General features: G+C 39.3%; 2 protein-coding genes and 1 long non-coding RNA gene across 4 annotated transcripts; all 3 read right to left on the reverse strand.

Moving 5' to 3' along the window:
- Nucleotides 1–1,626: 1,626 nt before the first annotated feature.
- Nucleotides 1,627–3,266, reverse strand: LOC146583304 (uncharacterized). The gene is made up of 2 exons (XR_014893117.1): nt 2,977–3,266; nt 1,627–2,319 (listed from the first exon to the last, which is right to left on the reverse strand). It is a non-coding gene; the product is annotated as an uncharacterized LOC146583304 (long non-coding RNA).
- Nucleotides 3,267–4,313: 1,047 nt separating this feature from the next.
- Nucleotides 4,314–8,806, reverse strand: gcshb (glycine cleavage system protein H (aminomethyl carrier), b). The gene is made up of 5 exons (XM_085269766.1): nt 8,613–8,806; nt 7,514–7,593; nt 5,171–5,234; nt 4,944–5,075; nt 4,314–4,766 (listed from the first exon to the last, which is right to left on the reverse strand). Exons 1-5 carry the CDS (start codon nt 8,752–8,754, stop codon nt 4,672–4,674), a joined length of 513 nt encoding a protein of 170 aa, XP_085125892.1. The 5' UTR covers nt 8,755–8,806; the 3' UTR covers nt 4,314–4,671.
- Nucleotides 8,807–12,511: 3,705 nt separating this feature from the next.
- Nucleotides 12,512–25,139, reverse strand: kars1 (lysyl-tRNA synthetase 1). Of its 2 annotated transcripts, XM_085269763.1 has the most exons (15): nt 24,987–25,139; nt 24,116–24,274; nt 23,689–23,827; nt 23,405–23,570; nt 23,224–23,317; nt 22,702–22,888; nt 18,167–18,292; nt 17,885–18,004; nt 16,605–16,767; nt 16,126–16,299; nt 15,883–15,968; nt 15,714–15,799; nt 15,501–15,627; nt 15,234–15,377; nt 12,512–13,022 (listed from the first exon to the last, which is right to left on the reverse strand). In XM_085269763.1, exons 2-15 carry the CDS (start codon nt 24,244–24,246, stop codon nt 12,948–12,950), a joined length of 1,818 nt encoding a protein of 605 aa, XP_085125889.1. In that variant the 5' UTR covers nt 24,247–24,274; nt 24,987–25,139; the 3' UTR covers nt 12,512–12,947. The 2 variants fall into 2 exon arrangements, with proteins under 2 accessions (XP_085125889.1, XP_085125890.1); XM_085269764.1 differs by lacking the exon at nt 24,116–24,274 and having other exon boundaries at nt 24,987–25,138.
- Nucleotides 25,140–25,776: the final 637 nt, after the last annotated feature.

Genomic DNA, 25,776 nt, shown 5'->3' on the forward strand with positions numbered 1-25,776 from the left:
AATATGTGATTGTGTTCATTTTTTTACTATAAAGCTCTTAAATTGCATATATGTTTACTGTGAGTCTTATTAATTCTAAAATCAATGTAGTAATTCAGTGTGTGGTTTATTTAGTTCTGATTGAATTTTGCAACTGTCTATTTGGCTCTTTTACAGAAGCTATCCTATCACCATGTCAGAGAACAGCACACCCTGTATTTGGGTGTATACATATGCTCAAGTCAGTGAATGAATTTAAGTCATTGAAAGAAAGTATCATCTTATTGGAGAATGCCACCATACATAAGCTTCCCCATGAAGCTGTTGCTTGAGCATCGACAGAAATGCACTTTGGTGTGGATGTTATAATTATGAAAAGTTCCAGTCAGTTAATAAATATAATAATAAATATACAGCTGTAATATGTTCTGAGAACACCCTTGGGTTGAAATTTTGAGTTTCCTTTTATTTGAATGAGTGTCCTATAAAAGGTTAAGGTGATTTATTTACATGGGGGGAAAAAGTCACCATTTTTTTATTTGCTTTTTCCTTTTTTGCAGTGTAAATATATGAAAATTACGGTGGCCCCTAGAAACAAAGCACGTACAAACTCCAAAACACTTGCAAACTCCAAAACACATGCGAATTCCAAAACACATGCAAACTAAAAAACACTTGCAAACTAAAAAGCACATGCAAACTCCAAAACACGTACAAACTCCAAAACACTTGCAAACTCCAAAACACATGCGAATTCCAAAACACATGCAAACTAAAAAACACTTGCAAACTAAAAAGCACATGCAAACTCCAAAACACGTACAAACTCCAAAACACTTGCAAAATCCAAAACACGTACAAACTCCAAAACACTTGCAAAATCCAAAACACTTGCAAACTCAAAAACACATGCAAACTCCAAAACACGTACAAACTCCAAAACACTTGCAAACTCAAAAACACAACGGAAGTGCTCCAGGACGCTAGGGGCAGTGTTGAGCTCTATTTGCAAAATAAACTGCAAGTTTGTCTGTATGGGACGGTCTAGTCTCTGTCGCGCTTCCCAGGTTGCCTAGCAACCATGATACTAACCGCTGGAAACGTCTCATACAACTTGGTTTGACAGAAATGAAGGAGAATATATTTTGTTCATTTGTTTGTTTGTTTCTACAAGAGCTTTGTGTGATTTGATAAGTATCTGAGGCTGAGACCACAGGACTGTAAAACATGATTTTTGGGCTTCATTTCTGTACTGAACAGTTATTTAAGATTAGTTAGTAAATAAGAATTAGCTAATGTTGTTCATGAGACTAAAGTCATATCACTTTGGTAATGTAAATATAATATGGCCAATATTATAGTTATTATATTAATCATTATTAGCTATTACAGCAGTGAACATGAACTCTGTGTCAAATACTGAGCTTCAGTACAGATTCAAGTTGCAGTTATGTCTTATCACCTTAAATCTTCACTCAAAGACAAGTATCTTTGACAGTGCATATATAGGTGTATCATATATAAGAGACAAATGTTGTTCCTTCATGTTGGCATTACTAAATTTGGCTCATTGCTTACATATATTTATAAAAAGAAAACGTACAAGCTGTGATAACTGTTTCTGATAGAATGAAGAGTAGACTGATATATGAAATATTCCTTTATTGGGTGAGAAAATCAGACCATGTCATAACTGCTTTCAGTCATACAGAATAGACATCAGAGCCTTAAACAGGCTGGCTTCTGCTAAATGGGTCAAACTGGGCAGAAAGTCTACAAACACATAACATCCTTATAGAATATGATGTAACACTATAGATCAACTTACCTCAGAATATATAAAGCATATAAACAATTACAGCAATATGATGCAACAAACACAGCAGTGCTACTAATCCAAAATACTCAAAGCTTCATAGAAGTGGAACAAACATTTATTTTTAGGTCCATTCTGCTGCTGATACATACTTTAGGTTTCTGAATATTACACTTGTTGCTGCCTTTCATAGTGTGTAACTTGAAGGCCCTGAGTACTTTCTCCCACACTGAAAGCACTGGGAGGATAAAATTATTTGAACATTACCTAATAAGACTGATTCAGGACAGACAGTTATGTTAAACTTTTCTAGCAGTCCTTCACAAACAGGGAACAGTCTGTCTATTCTCTCCATCTGTCAGCTGCTGCTGGCTCTTCCTCCTCCTCTTCCTCACACACTGTTGAGTTCGGTGGATCATCAGGGATGCAAAGCCTCACAGATGATGTGCAGCAGTGGGTCCCTCAGTCTGTCCTCACTCTGGACACTTGCAGTTGTCACACATGGAAACCAAATGTGTGATAAGCTGCAGGATTCAAACACAAGTGTAACTTATAAACACATGTTCATACTTTTATTCCACAATCAGAGAGAAAGAAAAAGAGAGCGAGTGCAGGACAGACAGACAGGTTAAAGTCTCAGGTGTATACACTGCTACACAACAGCACAAAAGAAGGAGGATTTAGCTTGTGTTATTACAAAACAAGAAGAGTTCCCAGATGGTGCAGTGGACACATGTGTGACTGCTGTGATTAAAGCATCTTTCTTTCAGCTTAACGAGTGAACCGTCAGCTCGTTCAAACACACGTTAAAGTCCGTTTGGCTCGACACCACCGAACAGAGGCAGCAATATAACATAGCTAACGTTAACAGTGCAGTGAATCCTGCTTGTGCCGTGATATTCAGGACTGCGAACCGAGCAGCATCACTGACTTTCAGCTTGTTGTGTTTGTGGATATATGACTGACTTTAATTATCCACAAAATCATCACAATCTCTGTAAGATTAAGGTCGACTATATATATATATTTATTAAAGTAAAGGCTTTAAAACCAAGTTAATTCTGAAAGTACAAACATCGCTAATGTCAACTTTCCCGACATGTGGCCAACAATAATGGTTTCATGTTCTTCATTAAAAAAATATTTGCGCATTAATAAGTGACATAATATTCAGTACTTACTTCTGAAAGTTTACTCTTCCTCCGCTCCGCTTCCACTGTTTTTTTTTTTTTCGGCAAAATTATCCACACCACCACCGCACTATGAAGTCTGGGATATGTTGGGCCATGAAGGCTACACCGACCCATCCTTAAAATTCAGGGAAATTAAGGACGCATTTCAGGAATTCGGAAAGCCTTCTCTTGTCGCTGTGAGGTAATCGGCCTTAAAATGCGGCCTTTAAGGCTGCAAACCCCAAATCCGGTCATTGGTACTTCCTGGCTTGTGTAGTTACTAGGTAACAAAAGCTCAACACTGCCCCTAGCGTCCTGGAGCACTTCCGTTGTGTTTTGGAATTTGCATGTGTTTTTGAGTTTGCAAGTGTTTTGGATTTTGCAAGCGTTTTGGATTTTGCAAGCGTTTTGGATTTTGCAAGTGTTTTTTAGTTTGCAAGTGTTTTTTAGTTTGCAAGTGTTTTTTAGTTTGCGAGCGTTTTGGATTTTGCAAGCGTTTTGGAGTTTGTACGTGTTTTGGAGTTTGCATGTGCTTTTTAGTTTGCAAGTGTTTTTTAGTTTGCATGTGTTTTGGAGTTTGCAAGTGTTTTGAAGTTTGTACGTGCTTTGTCTCTAGGGGCCACCGTAGAAAATAATATAGATTAGGCACAGGTTTCTGTAAGAGGAAACAAAGATGTTCAGGGACTACCCCACCTGCAGTCCTACAAAGGTGTTGGAGTCATTTGAAAACCAGCAGAATGACACTAATGTCCATGAAGCTAATTAAATAAAGAAAATAACCCAACAACATTACCATCTTCTGCTTTGAATTCCTCTCATTACTCAATCACAACTGTTTTTCCCAGGTTTTAAAAGCCAACTGAGGGTCAAACTGGCCTTTTCAATCCAACGGAGGAATATGAAAAATGGTTGTTACAGTCAGCAGCAGACACTGGTGGTGAACACACTGCAAGAATAAACTGAAAACAACCTATTTAGACCAATCACAGTCTTCTCATTATCAACCTGAATGTGCATGTTTTTGTTCAGTCATTGATTTTAAAACCACTGCGGCATTAATCATTGATTAACTAGCTTCGACTAACTCAGGCTATCATCACCTGAAGGCAAAGGTCAAAGTATTTTAAACTATAATAGACACACACAAAAAGCTGCAGTCTGTCCTGGCAGCTCATATGAAGCAATTTGGTTTGAATGTGTGTCTGAAGAGCTTCAAAAAATATTACAGCTAAAGGTGTGCTGTCACTTTTGCCCCGCAAATAGGTCCCTACATGTTCACAATACACACCTCTGTGATTACTTGCCTTGCCAAGAATGCGAGAAATAATTCATTTCCCAAGTTTGAATACAACAACCCAAACAAAATGCCCACATTTTATTAAATGGATTTGAAACAGCACGTTCAAGTTGTTTAACACATCTGTATATTGGTAATGGAGCAAAGCACCACAAACAAGACCCAATAATACGGACAGATCTTGAGATTAAGAGCCCTTTAGATGTGCTAGTTGCTTAACAAAAAGGAACTTTCTAAGTGGAAGCTGTTACTGAGCATTTGTAGTCGAGTATTTTAGTTTGAGGACACAATTCCGGTACTAGAATAAATACCACAGATGAATAAGTGTGACACACTACATGTTAGTAACCTTGCAGGGACTAATCTTTGACTGTGATTAAATTACAAAGCAAAATGAGTTTATAATTTTATTCAAGTGATGTGACAAATTTATCATATGCAGCTTGATCCATGAGGCCATCAAGTTCTTCGGGCTTTTCGATGGTCATCTTGATTATCCATCCTGAAAGATAAGAGTTTGTTTATTTCAAAATCAAGAGCTGTACTTGCTGAAAAGAACGAGCTGTAATTTTACTTCTTTGTAATACTGGTTTGGCAGGTTGTCCTCTATCCTGCAATTCTGAGAAATCACAAGGACAAGTGTACTGGCAAAGTACGACATTGGGTGGTGAATGCTCACCCTTTGCATAGCAATCTTTGTTCACAAGTCCAGGATTTTCTGCCAGCTCTGTGTTGATTTCAGTCACCTCTCCTGTTAATGGTGAGTACAGCTCGCTGGCAGCCTTTACACTTTCCAGTGCACCAAACTCATCTGCAACACACATATACACACAGAGGAAAAACACTTCTTATTTCAAGACTAGAATCAATCACTTGATAAATATGTCAAAAATTCACAGCTCTTACCCATTTGTTCAAGTCTTTGGCCGACTTCAGGGAGTCCACAGTATACCACATCACCTAATGCTTCCTAAAATGACAAAACAAACTATATGACAAAGTATTATAGATAACCACATGGAGGTTGTCCAAGAATCTTTTTTTATTTAAGATTTAGAGAACTTCATACAGTACTTCAATATCTAACAGCACTGTAGGAATACAACGCTTATTTAGGGGGGGTCTAATACTATAATCAGTTTATTGTTTTAATAAGCAGTCAGCAACAGCAGGATGGCTCAAAGTAAAGAGTCCCTGTGTTCAATGATCACAGTACTGAAAACTGTCAGTCTGGTTTTTACTGTTCTGGATCATTTTATTGTCCCAATAGCCAGTTTACATAGCCAAGAATCAGAGCCTCGGCCTCCACCCCTGCCCACCCTGTGCCTGACCCCTATGGCACCTCCTGGGGGTGGTGGATCCACAGAAGGAAAGGGACTCAGAGTGGACTTGCTGCTCCTCCACATTGAAAGGAGCCAGTTGAGGTGATTCTGGGATCTGATTAGAATGCCTCCTGGTTGAGGTATTCCAGGCATGTCCCACCGAGAGAAGGCCCCACAGCAGGCCCAGTGTGGTGAGATTACATCTCTCACCTGGCCTGGGAACGCCTCTGTGGCTGGTGGCTGGGGAGTGGGAGGTCTGGGCATCTCTGCTTAGGCTGCTGCCACCTTAACCTAGCCCCAGATAAGCAGAAGAGGACGGATGGATCATTTTATTTTAAATTGTTCTAATGCATGCTTCATCCAGGTAAGGAAATCTCACAAATTCTTCTCTTTTCAGTGAAGGATAAACACAAAACACAACGTCCAGATGAACGGAATCAATTTCTGGGAATTACTTTTAGACAGTTCATGAAATTTGTTGCCAAAACAGTAAGATTTCACCAGATAGGTTTAAAATGCTGGCAGTCTGTAGAGGGTACTGCAACAGAACAATATACTGTAAATTTGGCTTTAGCTTTGTCACACTTTTATTAACTGCTGCCTGCCACAGTTAGCTTTAACAATGCTTTCACAGCATAAATGTGAAACTCAACCTTGTCGATGTTATACTAAATTACCTCCAGCTTATTAATACAAAATAACCCTGAAAGAATTCAAAAAACATTTTCAGGGTTGTTTCTTAGTTTAAAGACATGGATGTTTCATGGATTCATTAGTCTTTTGTAAGCCTCATCCTAAGGCTATATTGAAATAGTGAAAAAGCAAGGATGGGTAAAATGAAAAGATTTTGAATTTGATGACATTTCAGAAAGACGGCATTCTGCTGCAGTACCTCCTACTTTGAACCTCCCAATCAGCCGGGCCTTTGTGTGTGTTCTACCTGTGCCTGGCTTTCCTCCACGTGCTTCTGTTTCCTTACACAGATCACAGAAGCTTGTTAGGTTAACTAGTGACCACAGGTGTGGAAGTGAGTTTGCATTAGCCCTGTGATTGGCTGGTAATCTGCTCAGGACCCTGCCTCGCATCCTATGACTCCTGAAATAAGGCTCCAACTCCTGGACGGCGTCAGGTTCAGTGGCCTCAGGATTTCATCTCTGCTTTTTGCAGATGATGTGGTTCTGTTAAGAGTCATCGAGCGAGAACTTTCAGCTTTCACTGGGGTTGGTCTGCAAATTAGTGTGATGTGGCTGGAATGAGAATCAGGACCTCCAAGTCTAGGCCCATGGTTCAAAGCCCTCCAATGTGGCTGATTTAAAACAATTCTGAAAAGAATAGTTGTCCAAAATTCCTTCACAGTGATGTGAAAGCCTCGTGTCAGTTATTGCAAACTGATTGCAGGTGTTGCTTCCAAGGGTGGAAAAACCAGCTATAAGACTTATGGGACAATTACTTTTATTTCCACAGGTAGGTTTGGGTTGTATTTTGTCCCTTAATAAATCAAACTGCATTTAATATTTACGCAGATTGTTAGATAGTCTCAGACGTGTTGCAACTATGCAACAATAAAGAGAGGTGAAGGGGTCAGATACTTTTTCACAGCACTGTATGTCAGGTGTAAAAGGGGTAGCAGTAATAACGATTCTTTAAAAAGCTAGATTCATGTTTAAAGATATTCCAGTATACATTCAAGTCCTTGAATGTCTCCAAGTGTCTGCCCAGTCCTGCACAATGCTAGTGATCAATTGTGTCAAACATTGGCCATAAAAGCACTAAATTAGCCTGTTAAAGCACATCAGTTGAGGGCAAAGACCAGCTCTAAAGTGCACACTGCAGATTTTTCTACAGACTATTTTATTGCTATTTTTAGATAGTAATAGTTAAACCTCTGAACCACGTGAGCCATAAATTAGTAGAAAGACAAACCTACCTGGGCATAATTGCTGATACCAACAATGCCAACACCACCCTCCACTTGCACCCACTCGTGCTTATCTGTGAACTTTAATGCTACAGAGAGAAAAACAAAAGGAGAATTAGTCTGGAACAGATCAAATGATTATGTTTAAAGATGAAATTATAACAGTATGAACCAGTGGAACAGTGATGACGCTTTTGATTCACATACGTCAATTTCTTGACAAGCTGTTACATCAATGGGAAGCCCACCAGTTGTGTGCTGTCTACAAGAGCTAACTTTGAGGCATTTGTGCGGACGTCACATCCCCGTTTTTTGGCTTGGTAAATCTTCAATTTTCACCATCACTGCTTTAACACTAACCACAGCTGACAGAGCTGCAGTTTTGAAAAGAAACACTGAACCATTTTGATTCAATGCTCCTCATGTCGCGTTTACCCTGCAGGAGAGAACTGTAATGGCTCAACAGCTTCCAGTGTTGGCACCTGACCAACACTGAAGAATACAAGTTCAAACCAGAGTGAACTATGCAAGATGATTGCTAAGGAGTACAGTAACTGCCAAGGCAAACGGCTCAAGAAACGCTTTCTGGTAACTCATTTGCTTCAGGAATATTTTTTTAAGTATGGATATCTGATAGGGTGGTGTCTGTGATTTAGAATTAATGAAAGCTACATGATAGTCACCCCTCCCCTGCCATTTGTAGCTCATGCCCAGTACCAGCACTGACTTTTGTTTAACAAGCTGCTTCTGGCTGCACGAGACTCGGGTAATTGGTCACCATCACAATTTAGAGCTCGTGCTCCTCTCACAGAGAATATATATACGGCCGTCTGAACCCTTTAGCCAGCATAACATGTGGTGGCTAATTATCTGCACGTAAGCTTCGGTCTGTGAAGCTTCTTTAAAGTTAAAACAACGTTTTAGTTGTCTTTCCTCGCGCTTTTCTCTGCCGCCCTGTGGGAAAGTGACACAAACTGTGTGACCCCTTTTATTCCCACCCATTACAGTCAGGCAGGAATGTGTGAGCAACCCGCATGTAGTACCATTACAGCTCATTTGGCAAGTCTGGGTTATTATTATTATTTTTTTTTAAATGTATTATATTTACCTGCAGACAGGACCGAGGACGTGCTCAGCGTCCGCGGGGAGCCGCTTCTCCACTGCAGCCGAGTCGCTGAAACCTGCGAGAGCTGAGGCAGTCTGGGCGAAAAGTTTGCAGACAGGCAGCGCAGAGCTGCTCTCATCGCCATCTTCACTCAGTGTGAAGCCACAGTTTGATCGAAAGTGAATCACTTGACCGCGAGAGCGCGCACCATCCCACTACACGGTGTGGGAGGTGAGAGACCCGGGGCCAAAAAGCTCTCAAAAGTGAGTGAATGCACACTTAAAAAAAGAAATGCTAAATATTCAAAGTTAATGGGGTAAGAAGAAAATGCTTACATGTTCTACTTAGGTACAGTAGATAAGGCGGCACATGGCTGTTACGTTTGCTCTGTCTTTCTATTGAAAAAAATGTATAAAACGATAATATTAAAACAATAATCGCGATAACAGTAATATCAATAACTGCAATTTTCTAGTTTGAAATAAAACTGACATATTCAAGTGCCTGCGTAAAATTTACCTGTCGGATAGCAGCCTATTTAACAGGGGCGTTTCCAGGATTTATTTTATATGAGGTGGTGGTGACCCCAAGACTTTAATTTCTGAGAATTTCTTTTGCAATGGCAAAAAGAAGAAAAAAAAAAGAGGAGAATGTCCATGAAACAAGTCCGTGAAAAAAAACACGTTTTCTTTTTATATTTACTAAAATTTTATTTATAAATTACTTTAAACACCTGTTATTGAAATTAACTAACTACAACAATGAGTGCTATCTGGGAATTGTGATCACATGCTAGAAAATATCAGGCTCCTTATGTCTTACAAATTTATTACATAAAAAAGTTGTGCTTCACAACAGTGTAAATATATTTTGATTGTAAAGCCGAAGTATGATTATAACATTTTTGCTTGAGTATAAAGCATTTCTTCATTTATTTTAAATATTTCTTGCCACTTTGTAAAACAAGTAATCCAGTAATACACTTTTAACAGATTCATGCGTTATTGGATCATTGCAGCTGCTGACGGTTTGAATTACTCGTGTATTGCTGGGTAGATTGATCTGTGCAATTGCAGTTTGTCTGCAAAGTAATAAGTAACTTATTCTGTAAAATAAATAGTATGGTGCGCAAAGTACTCTATTTACATACAAAGTATGTTAGAGAAGAAGCAAATGTACTTATACTAAATAAAGTGCAGGTACATTTAACCTGTACTTTAGTAAAGTACTTAAATAAATGTAATAAGTTATACTATACTGTTCCTATTAATGCGCTCATCCAATGGGCAAAAATCTATGTTTCTAATCAAACAAAAGTACCTTTTGCCTGATGAAAAAAAACTAATTTTCCATATAAAGGTTGATACTCGTCAGCTGTGCAAATCTCAGTGAAACAGTCCACTTATGTGGATTCTGTTTCCTGTGAGTGCAGCATGAATTTATGATGAGCTGTTTACATAGGTTACACAGGTTTGCTCCTGCAACTGCTTTGTACATTTTATGGAGAAAGGTTTTGTTTTTTTGTTGTTTTGTTTTTTTAACATGACTACAGAGAATAATAAAATGATTTTGTAGTTTCTTTGGTAGTATATAAAGCAGTGGTATAAACAGAATTACTCAATAAAAAAATGAAAAACTGCTGCTGGGACTGTGCAGCTGTGAAGGCTGTGGTGTCTCAGTGTCTGATGTATGAACATAACTCTGGCATCACTGCACTGGCTTGTAGGGAAAAGATTAGTGATCTGGTTGTCAAGCTGATGCTGAGGCTCAACCTACACCGGAGCTCAACTGGTCCAGAAACAACTGCTGATTCTCTATTTGCATGTGAGCACTTTGACTTTAAAAGCATAAATAAAATAAATAACACTTCTGGATCAGAAGTGTTGTTGGGGACATCAAGGCGTACCTTAAATGTATGAGCAGGCCTAGTTTGTTTAAGCAGGACATTATGGGAGTGGAAAAAATGCTTTCTTCTTCAATACTGACAGCTCCCAACTGCAGAAACCTCTGGCTCTTGACCACAGTCTGGGTGACGGAGATTAAAAGTCATTGGTTCTTGACTCAGAGCTGTTTGTGAGAAAAACAGAGCAGGGCCTTGTTTTTGCCCTTGAAGGTAAACTTAATCTTAAACTTTCAAAAGGCACAAGCTAGAAGAGTTTTTACCCTCTCCAGCCAATGCTTGGTGACACTTAAAATGAAATTGATCATACACAGAGCTCCAGTGATTGAATCTACCATGAAAAGGGACTTTTTTTAAAGCCAAGAGCAACAACACAAAATACTCTGAAAACAAGATAGTAGGGTATATACACTTGATGCTCCAAAAGGGAGACAAAGTGATTGAGAAACAATATCCAACCTTCCTCCAAAACCGTTTATTTTAAATTTCCTAACTTTTCTTGCATGTAAACAAATATTTAAAATGTTCTTTTAAAGAGTCTTGATGCATTCTCAATCATCCAGGTAAGTAAATCTCCAAAAGTTGATTCTGTTCATCTGGACGTAGCGTTTTCAGTGGGTGAAACGTTTCCTCACTCATCCAAGTGACTTCTTCAGTCTCAGCTGACTGCAGGTCAACATAAACGTACATTTGCATAATGACTGAAACTAGCTCACTGAAGGAACAGTGGGCTGGGAGGTCACCTTCATCATAATTATGCAAATTCTCATAACCATTGATCAACAACCACTGATCAAGGCCCACTGATCAAAGACCACTCAGTTGAGATGCATTTTTTCTAAACACCGGGTCTCTGTGGCTTTTAAACCCCAAAACACGCTGCGTCAAAAATTGGTCCACCCCAAGGATCGGGTGTCCCGACACAAACAGAGTAACATAGTGTACGCTGTTAAGTGCCAAGATTTATACATCAGAGAAACCAAACAACCTCTGGCGAAGCAGATGGCACAACACAGAAGAGCCACCTCGTCAGGCCGGGACTCTGCAGTCTATTTACACCTACTGGCCAGTGGACACTCTTTCAATGATGAGGATGTACAAATCCTGGAGGAACGCTGGTTTGAGTGCGGAGTCAAGGAGGCCATTTACGTGAAAAGGGAAAGACCATCTCTGAATCGAGGAGGGGGCCTAAGGGTACATCTTTCACCATCTTACAATGCTGTGATTGCAGCCATTCCCCAACTCTCTGTGAATGGGACTCATGGCCATTGATCAGTGGTCTTTGATCAGTGGTTGTTGATCAATGGTCATGAGAATTTGCATAATTATGATGAAGGTGACCTCCCAGCCCATTGTTCCTTCAGTGGGCTGGTTTCAGTTATTATACAAATGTACTGTTTATAAATTTGGGGAAACCTGCAGTCAGCTGAGACTGAAGTCACTTGGATGAGTGAGGAAACATTTCTCCCACTGAAAATGCTACGTCCAGATGAACAGAATCAACTTTTGGAGATTCTTTTAAAGAGCAAAAGCTAAGTGGTTTACACAAACACAATGACAGACACTTTTGGGAATAACCACACCAGTAGATGCAGTTAGGCTCATTAGTGGATTTGAACTTTTCATTGTTTGCCACAGTGCTTTGTATGGACTAATATTTGTGATTCCATTGGTGTCACTTACTGTGTTGGGTTAATGAGTACATTCTTTATGAAAAAGAGATTATTTGCGTTTCAATTTTCAGACTCGGTTCATTGAGTTACTAGGTCAAATTTTATGAATACTGAAAATAATAATCCCTCATAATTAAATCCTACCATCCATTTTCACTTGCCAAATTATGCTATAGTGAAAAACCAAACATTAAAAAGTTAAATATACCACATTTTAGGAGCCTTGATATTAAACAAATGTATAAATTCAAATGTCAAACTATGAGCACAGGTTTATTCTTGTTAAAAAATAAATAAATAAAATAAACACATACACAAGACTTAAGAAATCAGTTTACTTTATATGAACTTTATTCAAACCTCTTGGCAAAGGATTATTGTGGAGTCCAACTTGAAAAACTTAGACAAGGATTTTAAGTAGACCTGGTAAAAAGACTTGAGTATTAGAGGGTCTTGAACATTGTTATTATATGCTGTACCCTAAAGCATCCCTTTAAATAGCTCAAAGTATATTTTGATCAGACAGGATTGCAAAAGTGTATGGAATAAAAAACAAACAAAAAAACCAGAAAATCCAAAACGTGTATTTGAGACCTGATGATTTTCCTTACTGACAGAAATTATCAATCATTTGACAAACTAACATTGATAAAACACAAGACCCAGAAACTCCACTGATGACAACAATGAGGTAAAGGCTCATTCTTCTTCTTCATGCCGACTCCTGCAAAGGTGTGATAGCAGGAGAGGTCCGAGGTCATGTTATTAGACAGAGGTGCCCTCTGATGGCGCTGCTGTCTTATTGTCATCAGGCTTCATGGCTGGGAACAGCAACACCTCCTGTGAAGGTGAAAAAACAAAATGTTAGCAGAGAATTCTTTTTCATGACACAAAGATATAACAACTGCCCGGCAGACGTTAGCAGCTCGTTTGTTTTGTTCATACAGTAGCTTCTCATTAACCCATTATTCTTGGTAGTTCTCCAATTCTGTGCTTTTCTGGGGCAGTTTAGTCTAAACATACAAGTCAAGAAAGGCACCATTTTGTCTTACATAGTTAGGCTACAAACTGATTTTTGGGGAATAATTTTAATGTAGTCTCAGTAACTACCATTAACCACACACTAAACAACAATTTGGCCAATCTTTCACTTGTGCATTTAAAGTGTATTCAGTTTTAAATGTTTTCTGAACACGTTAGTCGATGATCATGTTTTTCCCCCCCTCTAATTTAAATGACTAGATATTAGTCATCAGGAGCATCCCTAATAAAAGCAACCCTGGCTCATCCTTTAACGTAACATGATTACGAGCAAGGATTAAGATTTAAAAGACCAAGACACCTAGCATCAGAAAAATACGAAATTAGCCAGGGTAAATAAAAATAAATACATTTAGCAAAACTAAAATAGCCAAGTTTATAAAAACATGAACCTATAATGTAAGTTCTCTTCGTCAAATGTACAGTACTTAACAAATTTATCAAGTATGGTTTATCAAAACTATTTTTAATGGTAAAATATAATTACTGTTGTTATCCTGTACTTTTTCTCTGTATTACGTCAATGTAAAGCATCTTCAGGGGACCGTTTGCTGTGATTTAGTTTATATAAACAAAACTGACCTGAACTGAACAAACTGGAGCCATGAATTTTAATATTTATTATTTTACAAATAAGCATATTTTTATTTTTTTGACTGAGATGCCAAATTACAGGTATTTACTTGAATCCATGAATGAAAAAAAAAAATCAGTTTCCTTTTTTGGATGTTAATTCATTTCCAGTCCTCAAATTCAGTTATAAATTCAAATTTGTTATTTGTGAAATACATGATAGAAATTTTTAGTTTTAAACAAGCTTTTGTAAGATGTGTCTAATGCATTTGTCAGCCACTCTATGGGTAATAAAAACATACACCTGTGATTATTCTGCTCCAGGAGAAACAGTGAGGGTACCAACTCTAACACCAAATGTAAATTAATTTAAAACTGGTTGAATGCAATAATAAAAAAAGAAAAAGTGGAATTTTTCACAAAAAAAAAAAAATAGAGAAATTTCATTAGAGAAGAAACCATTGGCAGAACTAAGAATGATTCACCTGTTGAAGTTGGAACAGATGAAATTTTTAGTTTGATCCTGACAGCAAAAAACAGCATATAAATATAAACATAAACCTAAACCTATTGAACACCTCAGAACAGCAGTAAATTGGGCATCCCCATTAGGGATGTGAGTGACTAGCCGACTAGCCATCGTTGCTATTGTCACTAGTCAGAACCAGATGTATTTGTTGTTTAATCTAACTGCTTTACATTTAAATTGATACCAAATGTTGGTAAATAGTTGTGTCCTATCTGCCACCAGATGGCGTAGGTGAGCGCCTACGGGGTAGGGTGTCGAGACCAGGCACGTCCTACTGGGAGGTGGCCCTGGAGTACACACAGGTGCTGCTGGAGTGAATATATCTATCGGCTGGCCTGGAAACGCCTTATTATTTCCCCGGATAAGTTGGAGGAGGTGGCTGGCGAAAGGGAGGTCTGGGCTTCTTTGCTTAAGCTGCTGCCCCCGTGACCCAACTTCACGAAAGAAAATGGATAATTTATGAGTGGTTTTAAGTGGTTTTCGTGAATTTTCGAACAGCATGCCTAATTCATAATGCACGACATAACACTTTTCAGTCACAGTTTTTTTTAGGTTTTGGGATGGTAAATTTTACATATTTTAATAATACATGAACATTTTTGTAGTATCATGTTTTCATATTATATTTGACATTGCTTTAAGTGTTTTTCTTCTTCTTTGTCTAGATTATAATATGTGATGTTCATAATGCACGATGCGAGGTGCCGCACAGTTAAGCAGCATAATTTAATATTGCCGAGCATGATTAAATAATTAATTACTTTGTTAACAAAGTTTCTGACATTAAACGGTTTGCAAATTTTTGTTTTTTTAAGTTTAAGACTAATTGGTTAGTCTAATTTTTCCCCTGGTTTAGAAAAATAGGCAGCAGAACATCTCTAATCCTCACCATGAGGACTTTAATTTACCTTGATGTTGTTGGAGTCTGTGAGGAACATGGTGAGACGATCGATGCCCATGCCCCATCCGGCAGTTGGTGGCAGACCATATTCCAGAGCTGTGCAGAAGGTCTCATCGATGAACATGGCTTCATCATCCCCTTCAGCTTTGGCCTGAAAAAGATCCACCTCAAATCACTGACATGCAATACCATCACAGCATAAAGACAGAACACCAGGAACAGGACAGTGCACTGAAGTAGAAGTGAAACAGGTCATATTATCCTTTAAACACACCTTGGCTTGCTGCTCAAACAGTTCCCTCTGTCTAATCGGATCATTCAGCTCAGTGTAAGCATTGCAGATTTCTTTCTTCATCACAAAGAGCTCGAAACGCTCAGTTAGCCCTTTCTGGGTTCTGTGCCTGTAACAGAAGGGTCAGAAGTGTCAGTATAAATCTGAACATTGCCATTTTAAATAAATATGAAGGCTAAAGATAGCATTTCTCACCATTTTGCTAAAGGGCTCATGATTTGTGGGTGATCACAGATGAATGTTGGGTTGATACAAGTGACCTCTAGGAAGTCTCCAACCAACTGTGGGGGTAAAAAGCCATTAGCAAGTCAGATTCAACGGAGGAAAAAAGAAGAATAACAGGTTAAGTAAATTTATAAACCACCTTGTCAAGGAGACGGGCAGTGGTCCTGGGTGGAGGACATTCAACTCCTTTCTGGGCACACAGGTCGTCAAAGAATTTACGTGTCTCTAAAAAAGGGAAAACAGTAAAAGGAAAAAAATGACTGCAAGAGAATAATACACATATTTCCTAATGATCAACTATTGTAAGGATGATGAAGTCATTTTTCTGAAGCAGTAATTTTTCACATGTGAAGTGTCTGTTATAGATTTCACAGATTCTTACCATCACTGTCATAGCTGTCAGCAGGAGGGAACTTCACTCCCATAATTTTCTCCAGGTCATGAGTCATGCTCACTCTTTTGAATGGTGGCGTGAAGTCGATCTCATAGGCCTGTCCCTCTGGACCATCAGGGTGATAAGTCACCTTGTATCCTCCAGTGATGTGCTTCACCATTCCTGCAGCAAACAAAGTGACAAAACTGAAAAGACCCTGAGGAGAAAGCTCTGATCAACTTAACATCAGTTTTCATGAAGCCATTTAGAACATCATCATTGTGCTTCAAAGACTGCTTTCTATACTGTCATTGGCCAAATAGCAAATCACGAATCCCATTTAGGTTTTAAATCAAGTCACATATTCTAATGCAACTCAATTTATCAGGAGGTAATCTGAGTTACAGCTCATAATGTCATAACTGTGTGTGAAAGAAAACTCTCACTGACCAATGAAATAACATGGCCGCGATGTAGTCTCTACTTACCTGAGAGTAGTTTCTCCGTGATTTCCATCAAGTCATTGTAATCAGCATATGCCATATAGAATTCACAGGTGGTGAACTCTGGATTATGAGTGAGATCAATGCCTTCATTCCTGAACTGACGGCCAACCTCGTACACTCTGTCTATGCCACCGACTACGAGCATCTGTGGGAAACATATGATGGACAGTTTATATAATTCAGTTATGGTAGAAAAATACAGGTTAAGAGTTTTGAGTGGTTCACCCAATTTACTAGAACATCAAAAAAACTGATTAAGATCAGATGTGCTTTAGGTATCGCAGAACCGGGAAATTCTCATCACATGGCAGTAACTCGTGTCTTCAGAAACTGCTGATCGACTGGGATTTTCCCACACAACCATCTCTATGGTTTATAGTTTTCTGGTCAAACTTGCCTTGATGATGTCAGAGGAGAATGGTCAGACTGCTTCGAACTGAGAGGAGGTAACAGTTAACTCAAATAACCACTTAGAATAACCAATATGCCAAGGTATGCAGAACTGCATCTCTGAACAGACAACATGGGCTACAGAAGACCACATGCTACAATTCAATACAAGTTAGTTGCAGAATTAGGCACAAACAACACGAAAGCATGAAGCCATTAGACTGCTGGTGGTGGTTTAGGGGTACACTTTGGGTCCCTTAGCAGCAATTGAGCAACATGCTACTGCCTACCTATTACCAGAATGTACCCATCCACTGGTGGTAACATGCCATGTCACAAAGCTCAAGTCATCTCAAACTAGTTTCCTGAACATGACAATAAGTTCACTGTAGTCAAATGGCCTCCACAGTCACCAGATCTCAATGTGAGAGAGCAACTTTGAGATGTGATGAAATGGAAGACTCACATCAATGATGTGCAAAAATTGCTGAGGAATGTTTCCAGGACCTTAATCCTTAATTGAATCTAAGCCACGAAGGATTAAGGCAGTTCAGAAGGGAAAAGAGGGTCTAACTCAGTACTAGCAAGGTGTACCTAATAAAGTGTCCAGTGAGTGTATAACAAATACATTTAATAGTAAGCAGAAGTCTATCTACTCAAGATCAATAAAATGATTCAGAGTATTAGTGATTATTAGTGGTAAGGTGTAGTGAGAGTCCAGGGTTGAAATAAACTGTAAATCTCTTCCATCACATCAGTTGTCACGCTGTAAAGAGTTAGTGCAACACATCTGACAGATGCATTTCATAATAATTTCATAACAATTACAGAGGAGCATGACATACATGGATGACTCTGGGATAGCACATTACCTTGTGGTAGAGCTCAGGAGCAATCCTCATATACAGGTTCATGTCCAGGTCATTATGATAAGTAACGAATGGGCGGGCCACTGCACCACCAGGAATAATGTTCATCATTGGCGTCTCAATCTGAAGCAGAAAAATAAAACATGAATCAGCACGGCAGATTTAAACTTACAATATGTTTAAACAAATATACAAACTATTAGAACATTATTTTATAAAATCCACACACCAAAAAACAAACAGACAAACACAGATTAGTTAGGTATATGTTCAAATCCAACTTACCTCCAAAAATCCCAACTGGTCTAGGAAGCTGCGTAGATATGTGATGATTTTGGCGCGAGTTATAAACTTCTGCCTCACGTAGTCATTGAGAATCAGATCCAAGTAGCGCTGGCGGAATCGCGTTTCCTTTGAGTGAAGGAATTCACATTGGGAAAATACATTCATTATTCAAAAGAGAGAGGGAAAAAAAAGGTCTTTTAAAATGAACTGCCCATCATTTTACATTTCAAAACTGGCAATATTTCTAGTGGTTTAATTGGAACTACAACATCTGCCAAAAAATAAAAAATAAAAAAAACAACAACTTTCATTGCATTTAATCTAAGCTAAGGCATAAATTAAAACAGCCTTCACTAGATTAGGTGTTTGTTCATGTGGACGTGTTTTGTGTGAATGACTGAGTGTCTGTCAGAGTGCAATGAATAAAAGCAAGCACATCAGCATCCTTAGAACTGGGTTTTGTCCTGTGCTGCAAAAACATGTTCTAATGGTGCAGGTCTGAACTGGAGTTAATAATAAGTTCTGCCTAACAGCACTGGGTCAGTGGTGCAGAGTTTTACTTTTACTGGCCTGTGGAAGAAAACAGACCAGATTCAGCCCTGTCTTCTGCAGGTATCACTCAAACAGAAAGCATGCCTAAAGATTATATCAGAGTAAGTTAGCAGTTCATCTGCACAGATATGCTCTTATTTTACCTTCTGCAGTTTTATAGTTTTGCTGTATCAAACAAACGGCAGTGGATGGCAGCAGCTACACTGAAGTTCACTTTTCTCCACGTTGGGTCTTGCTGAAGAGGTGGTTTGTTTAAGGACTCTTGCCAGCTTTTTTTCTAGTAAAAGTTTTAATGGTTGTTAAAGTAACAAGTGCTGCTGTTTTTCGCTCCATCTGAGGTCACCCTCTCAGTAAGGGAGTCCATTATTAATATTAAACCATGGCAGCATCATCGTCATCATACCTTTTATTCACAAGCTGCTCCTAAATACATTTCTACTGCAGGTCTATTTCAGCTGCAACTGCGCACTACAGAGCTGTGGATTAAATAGAGCATTGAACAAAATGTTTGCTGTGAGAATTAAAAAAGAAACTAGTTAGTTGATGAACTGTTGTAGCCCAATACTGATTACTGCAGTTCTAACAGCAGATATATTTGTTTCCCTCCTCTTAACAGAGGCTAAAGTCTACATTCACAGCAATATTAGCTCCTCTGTAAAAGCTTTCTGCTTATTGGACACTGCAGCCAAAGCTGGTTAGTGAACACAAAAGTGATCCTTAACTGTCACTGAATAAATATCATAAGACTAAGACAAACAACTCAAATGCTGCTAGACTAGTGTGGGACTCATGTAATGGGTGGGCACAGATGGAAGTATTGTAATAGATATTGCCCCCCCTCCATAATCTCATGCATTCTTATCATTGTTATGTTATGCGTTCAGTTCTGTATTACTATTTCTGACACATACTGTGATAACTGGCAATATAGCTAGGATACTCTGATCAATGATGATTCCCACGGGTGGTGCTCACGCAGGCACTGAATCGGGCAGCTTTGGGCTCACGCAGGCACTGAATCGGGCAGCCTTGGGGTCCTGTGTGTTCTACTGCACAGATAGCCTGCAGAGCGCAGCTACGCTGAACTGAAGTGCTTGTGTTTTGTATTTGCAGGTGAGCACAAGTTATGTGTTGAAAAACAGAATGATGTTGACGTATGAGAAATGTATTAGAGTAAGGTACTGTCATTAATGGAACACAACGCTAATGTCGAAGTTTGTGATTTACATGATGTACCCGAACTGGTGTTAAACGGGATGTCACATCGCAAATGATGTAATGAGGGGATCGAGAGGGTAGTCTCCATGCGCAACAATACTAGTTGGAGGAGCATACGAGTGTGCAGAATATTGTAATATGAACATTGGTGGGAAAATACTGAGTAAATGAGTACTTTGTTAACACGTGTTCAGTAGTTATATGTAAAATGGTCGTGTGTGTTCTACTGCACAGATAGCCTGCAGAGCGCAGCTACGCTGAACTGAAGTGCTTGTGTTTTGTATTTGCAGTTGCAAATGAGCAAGTAAAGAGAACGATTCTGAACTCATGCACGCCTGGAAGTGTCATTTGTCCAAGTGTGCAACACTTGCAGTGCAGGTAAAGAAAGTGGCACATGAATATGCTGCAGTGAATGATACTATTGTCTTTAAAAGTCGTAACATCTACTGTGAAAAAAGGTCTACACTGGAGAAACACAGTAACATTTAAGCCTTGTAAAGTAGAACATTTTTCTAGCTTGTGTCATTTGCACTTTGTCGCTGCCTTGAAGCAGAGCACATCGTGAAATTGAAGAATGAATGCCTTGGCTGTTAAAGCTAACCTTTTAAATTGGGTAGCACTCCCATTTATAAATGATTTAGTTCCTTTAAGAAAGAGACGACAAAAGTACCGTTTAGTTTCACTAACACTGCCTTAATATACAACCTGAAGAAAAGTACTGGACCACCTACACATTACAGCTACAGGAGCTGCTCTCTCATGCAATCCCATGGCATGAAGCTCTTGGCAAACAATTTTTGTGCTGATATTAATACCAGAGAAGGTTTGGAACTCACCGGTTACTGAGTAAACAAAGCATTTGTGACTTACAAATACAATATGCACCTCAGCACTTTTGTGGGGCGACTTGCTATAGTGCTGAAATGCTTCTGCTTTACGAATAATACCACTAATAGGTGACTGTGACATACAGTGGGGCAAAAAAGTATTTAGTCAGCCACCAATTGTGCAAGTTCCCCCACTTAAAATGATGACAGAGGTCAGTAATTTGCACCAGAGGTACACTTCAACTGTGAGAGACAGAATGTGAAAAAAAAAAAAATCCATGAATCCACATGGTAGGATTTGTAAAGAATTTATTCGTAAATTAGGGTGGAAAATAAGTATTTGGTCACCTCAAACAAGGAAAATCTCTGGCTCTCACAGACCTGTAACGTCTTCTGTAAGAAGCTTTTCTGTCCCCCACTCGTTACCTGTATGAATGGCACCTGTTTGAACTCATCATCTGTGTAAAAGACACCTGTCCACAGCCTCAAACAGTCAGACTCCAAACTCCGCCATGGCCAAGACCAAAGAGCTTTCGAAGGACACCAGGAAAAGTATTGTAGACCTGCACCAGACTGGGAAGAGTGAATCTACAATAGGCAAGCAGCTTGGTGTGAACAAATCAACTGTGGGAGCAATCATCAGAAAATGGAAGACATACAAGACCACTGATAATCTCCCTCGATCTGGGGCTCCACGCAAGATCTCATCCCGTGGGGTCAAAATGATCATGAGAACGGTGAGCAAAGATCCCAGAACCACACGGGGGGACCTGGTGAATGACCTGCAGAGAGCTGGGACCAAAGTAACAAAGGTCACCATCAGTAACACACTACAACGGCAGGGAATCAAATCCCGCAGTGCCAGACGTGTTCCGCTGCTGAAGCCAGTGCATGTCCAGGCCCGTCTGAAGTTTGCCAGAGAGCACATGGATGATACAGCAGAGGATTGGGAGAATGTCATGTGGTCAGATGAAACCAAAGTAGAACTTTTTGGTATAAACTCAACTCGTCGTGTTTGGAGGAAGAAGAATACTGAGTTGCATCCCAAGAACACCATACCTACTGTGAAGCATGGGGGTGGAAACATCATGCTATGGGGCTGTTTTTCTGCCAAGGGGACAGGACGACTGATCCGTGTTAAGGACAGAATGAATGGGGCCATGTATTGTGAGATTTTGAGCCAAAACCTCCTTCCATCAGTGAGAACTTTGAAGATGAAACGAGGCTGGGTCTTCCAACATGACAATGATCCAAAACACACCGCCCGGGCAACAAAGGAGTGGCTCCGTAAGAAGCATTTGAAAGTCCTGGAGTGGCCTAGCCAGTCTCCAGACCTCAACCCCATAGAAAATCTGTGGCGGGAGTTGAAAGTCTGTGTTGCTCGGCGACAGCCCCAAAACATCACTGCTCTCGAGAAGATCTGCATGGAGGAATGGGCCAAAATACCAGCTACTGTGTGTGCAAACCTGGTAAAGACCTATAGTAAACGTTTGACCTCTGTTATTGCCAACAAAGGTTATGTTACAAAGTATTGAGTTGTATTTTTGTTATTGACCAAATACTTATTTTCCACCCTGATTTACGAATAAATTCTTTACAAATCCTACCATGTGGATTCATGGATTTTTTTTTCACATTCTGTCTCTCACAGTTGAAGTGTACCTCTGGTGCAAATTACTGACCTCTGTAATCATTTTAGGTGGGGGAACTTGCACAATCGGTGACTGACTAAATACTTTTTTGCCCCACTGTATGTGGGACAGAATGAATTTCAAGAACTGACTGCATCCAATTAAAATACCACGCTTGAATTGGCAGCCTGCCTGGCTAGATGTTATATTTCATGCGCCTGTGGTAAAGGGACTGAAAACAAATGAATTAAAAGATGAAGAGGTATGGACCAATAATTTTGTCCCTACAGTGTGTGCTGGTCACTACCTTGTCTTTGAGACCAAAGTGGAGGTGGGGTAGCATGTGCAAACATGGTGACAGTAGAGTCATCTCAATGGGAATTATACTCAGCTCCCCTTTCTTGGTCTTTCCTGGGTTACCGCGGACACCAATGATGTCACCACGGCGCAGTTTGTTGTTGATAGCCACAAAGTCCTCCTCAGACTTGTAGTTTCTGAAAAAAGAAGGTAACACAGAAAATCAGTCACTACAATTTGAAGTTTCCTCGTAAGGAGAAACATTATTTGGAGACGTAAATGCAGTTTTTTCCCTTAGATTTTATAATTATCACATAATCAAGAAATCTTGATGAAAAGGTAAATCATCAGCTCATTATAATTTAAATATATCATTATGAATCTGTAACATTTACTTTTGCACAATCCATGCAAACCCAAAACAAATTCCCAAATGGGGAGTGTGTCATTCACAGCGTCAAGAGGTGAAATCTCTTTGGGTTTTCTAAAAAAACAAAACAAAAAAAAAAACAACCCAACTTTGTTTCTGTACCTTGAATTTGCCATAACTTGCAATTTGACTCCTTCACCTCGCAAGTCATAGAACAGCAGCTTGGCACCTGAAGCCCTCTTAGCATGGACGCGGCCTATCAAACATATATTCAGTTTGGATTAATTACAATTAAGTGCAAACACACAGAAAAAAAAAAGAGATAGTAAACACTTTTCACTACCTGACACACTGAGAACAACATCTGTCAGCTGGTCTCCAGGCTGTAGATGATTGTATTTCTCAATGAACTCTGTAAGCGACAGGTCCACATTATACTTGTGTGGGTAAGGGTCCTCCGCTGTGCCCTTCAACTCCTGGATGGCCTGAGTGCGGATCTTAAAGTATTGCTGTATTACATGGGAAAAGACAGATGTTCTTGTTGTTAATATATGTTTTTAAAAAGGGTTTAATATATATATATATATATATATGCACTGAGGTAAAATAACTACGCAAAACTCTCACATTGGGGTCAAGCGTCTCCTCATCCAAGGCATTTTCTGTTCCCTGGTCATTTGATTCTTTTTTTTGCTCCACCTGCTCTTTAACCTTGGCTTCTTTCTCAGCTGCCTTTTTCTCTGCTTTCATTCGCCTCTTCAGCTCACTGAATAAAAACAAAAACAGCAATCAGTGGTTGGATACCACATTTCGCCCTTATGATGCATTTGCAACTAAAAACAAATATCTTTTGGAATTCAAAAAAGCCAAAAAGTCACATCATATAACCTACTCTATTATTGTAACCAAAATAAATAAAAGCAAAACAAAAGGACAACATGATTTTCTACTAGCAGAGAGGTACAACAAATATTCATGCAAAAACGGACGAACACATCAGCTCTAATGACAAAAGGTTGGTTGTTTTCCGCACTGGAATGGAAAAGCCACCAACCTTTTGTCACCTCTCCAGCGGTTCTGAGCTGGGCTTGCAGCTGTACATGGGGGCGCATATTTTAACCACTGTCCCCTGACCCCACAGGCTTGGCACAGCTGCTGCCTGGCTGCCCTGACCAGACACAGCATGCTGAACTACGACAGTCAGCAGACAGACCTGAGAAAATAGACATATACAAAGACAGTGTACAGTATATGAAGGCTGTCTCTGCCCTGTCCTTCAGGCAAAACTACATCCTGCTGGGGTTGATAGAACCCTCCTATTTGGCAAGACCCTCCAAGATCAAAACAAGTAAACAAGTATATATTTTTATATAATTAGCTTTACACTTCCTGTAATTAGATTCTGGTTTCACTTTCTACAGCTTTACTCTTGGCAAACAAAGATGATCTGGAAGAACGAAGTAACATGCGCTTGGCTTTATTTAAGATTTTTTATATTAAACAGAGCGTCCTTCTAAATAAACAAATCAGCATACATAGTTTCACCCGATAAACCATCATTCGCTAAAATTATAACTGCACATATAAGACGCCCACGCGATTGCACGATGTATCGAAGTCGTTTAACAATGTATTGTGGATGTTGTAGTTTCACACGTCAACAAGAGACACTTTCGCCACTGGTCTTAAATTAAATTTAGGACTGCAACTACCAGAAACACACACGACTTGAATTCTGGGGTATGTAGGCTAGTACGTTGCCTCAATACGGGACCTTCACTACGTTTTCACGCTCTGACCTGATGTTTTGCGGTGCCAAACTGGAACTGCCATAACTGTCGAAAGGAAAAAATCTTGGACGATGTGACAAAAGCGATAGAGGTAAAGAGCGGTGAAAATGCGAAAGAAGAAACGAATGAGCTCACTTTTTGCTGAGTTTGTCTCCGTCCACCGTCTTCACGTCTGCCATGTTCTTGATGCAGCGCACAGAAAGAGAAACTGACATGCGTGCGCCGCAGAAACGCGAGAACTGAGTGGTGCGTTCAAAGGACTGACGGAAACCAGAAAACTGAAACGTCCAAGGATACGTCACAAGGTGGGCCCCAAATTACGGCCTGCTGAATGTGGAGAGCTGACAGATCGTCAGTGCTGGTTTTTTTTTTGTTATATTCTATTTTATTTATTAATAAATCAATACATAAATCGGGATTTAATTGCATACTAATATTACTAAATGTTCTGAAATCTAACATGAACTGAAATGTTTCATAACTTGTATGTTGTCGCCTTCATGCTGCACGAATGCGTGTAGTTTAATTGATATCATCTTTCAACACATTTAAAGCTGGAATAAGGTAGGTCCAGTTTATTCTCCCTCCATCCTACGCTTAGGAGAAACGTTTAAAAACGATTTTGCCAGACTTTATTCCATTAGGCGCAATAAATAAATTAACTCTCAGTTACAGATTGCTTTATCTGATATTTTGTTGCTACTTATTTCATTAAAAAAGGGTGTTTTGGTAAGAATATACCAAATGATACTACTATTATTTTCTGAAACATAATCCTATGTTTCATCAGAAAATAATCTACATAAAGCCAGTGTGGAAAAACAAACACAAAACTAGGAATACCTAATTTGTGTTAAGAAGGCATCCAAATAATAAACTAAAACTAATAAAAGTCGTGTCCTCCTCTCATAACCAAGTAATAGTT

Source organism: Mchenga conophoros, linkage group LG1, assembly GCF_057382185.1.
Source record: "Mchenga conophoros isolate Kocher_MC1m ecotype Shallow Benthic linkage group LG1, M_conophoros_male_GT1.1, whole genome shotgun sequence".
NCBI lineage: Eukaryota > Metazoa > Chordata > Actinopteri > Cichliformes > Cichlidae > Mchenga > Mchenga conophoros.

What these genes read in the sequence shown, in the direction of transcription:
- gcshb (XM_085269766.1), bottom strand. Translation starts at nt 8,754, where the DNA reads ATGGCGATGAGAGCAGCTCTGCGCTGCCTGTCTGCAAACTTTTCGCCC. An exon ending in GTCCTCGGTCCTGTCTGCAG is followed by an intron (nt 7,594 to 8,612) that starts GTAAATATAATA and finishes TTCTCTCTGTAG; the next exon opens with CATTAAAGTTCACAGATAAG. An exon ending in CAAAGATTGCTATGCAAAGG is followed by an intron (nt 4,767 to 4,943) that starts GTGAGCATTCAC and finishes CTTATCTTTCAG; the next exon opens with GATGGATAATCAAGATGACC.
- kars1 (XM_085269763.1), bottom strand. Translation starts at nt 24,246, where the DNA reads ATGCTGTGTCTGGTCAGGGCAGCCAGGCAGCAGCTGTGCCAAGCCTGT. An exon ending in CTCCTGAGCTCTACCACAAG is followed by an intron (nt 16,768 to 17,884) that starts GTAATGTGCTAT and finishes TGTTTCCCACAG; the next exon opens with ATGCTCGTAGTCGGTGGCAT. An exon ending in TGTTTGAGCAGCAAGCCAAG is followed by an intron (nt 15,378 to 15,500) that starts GTGTGTTTAAAG and finishes GATCTTTTTCAG; the next exon opens with GCCAAAGCTGAAGGGGATGA.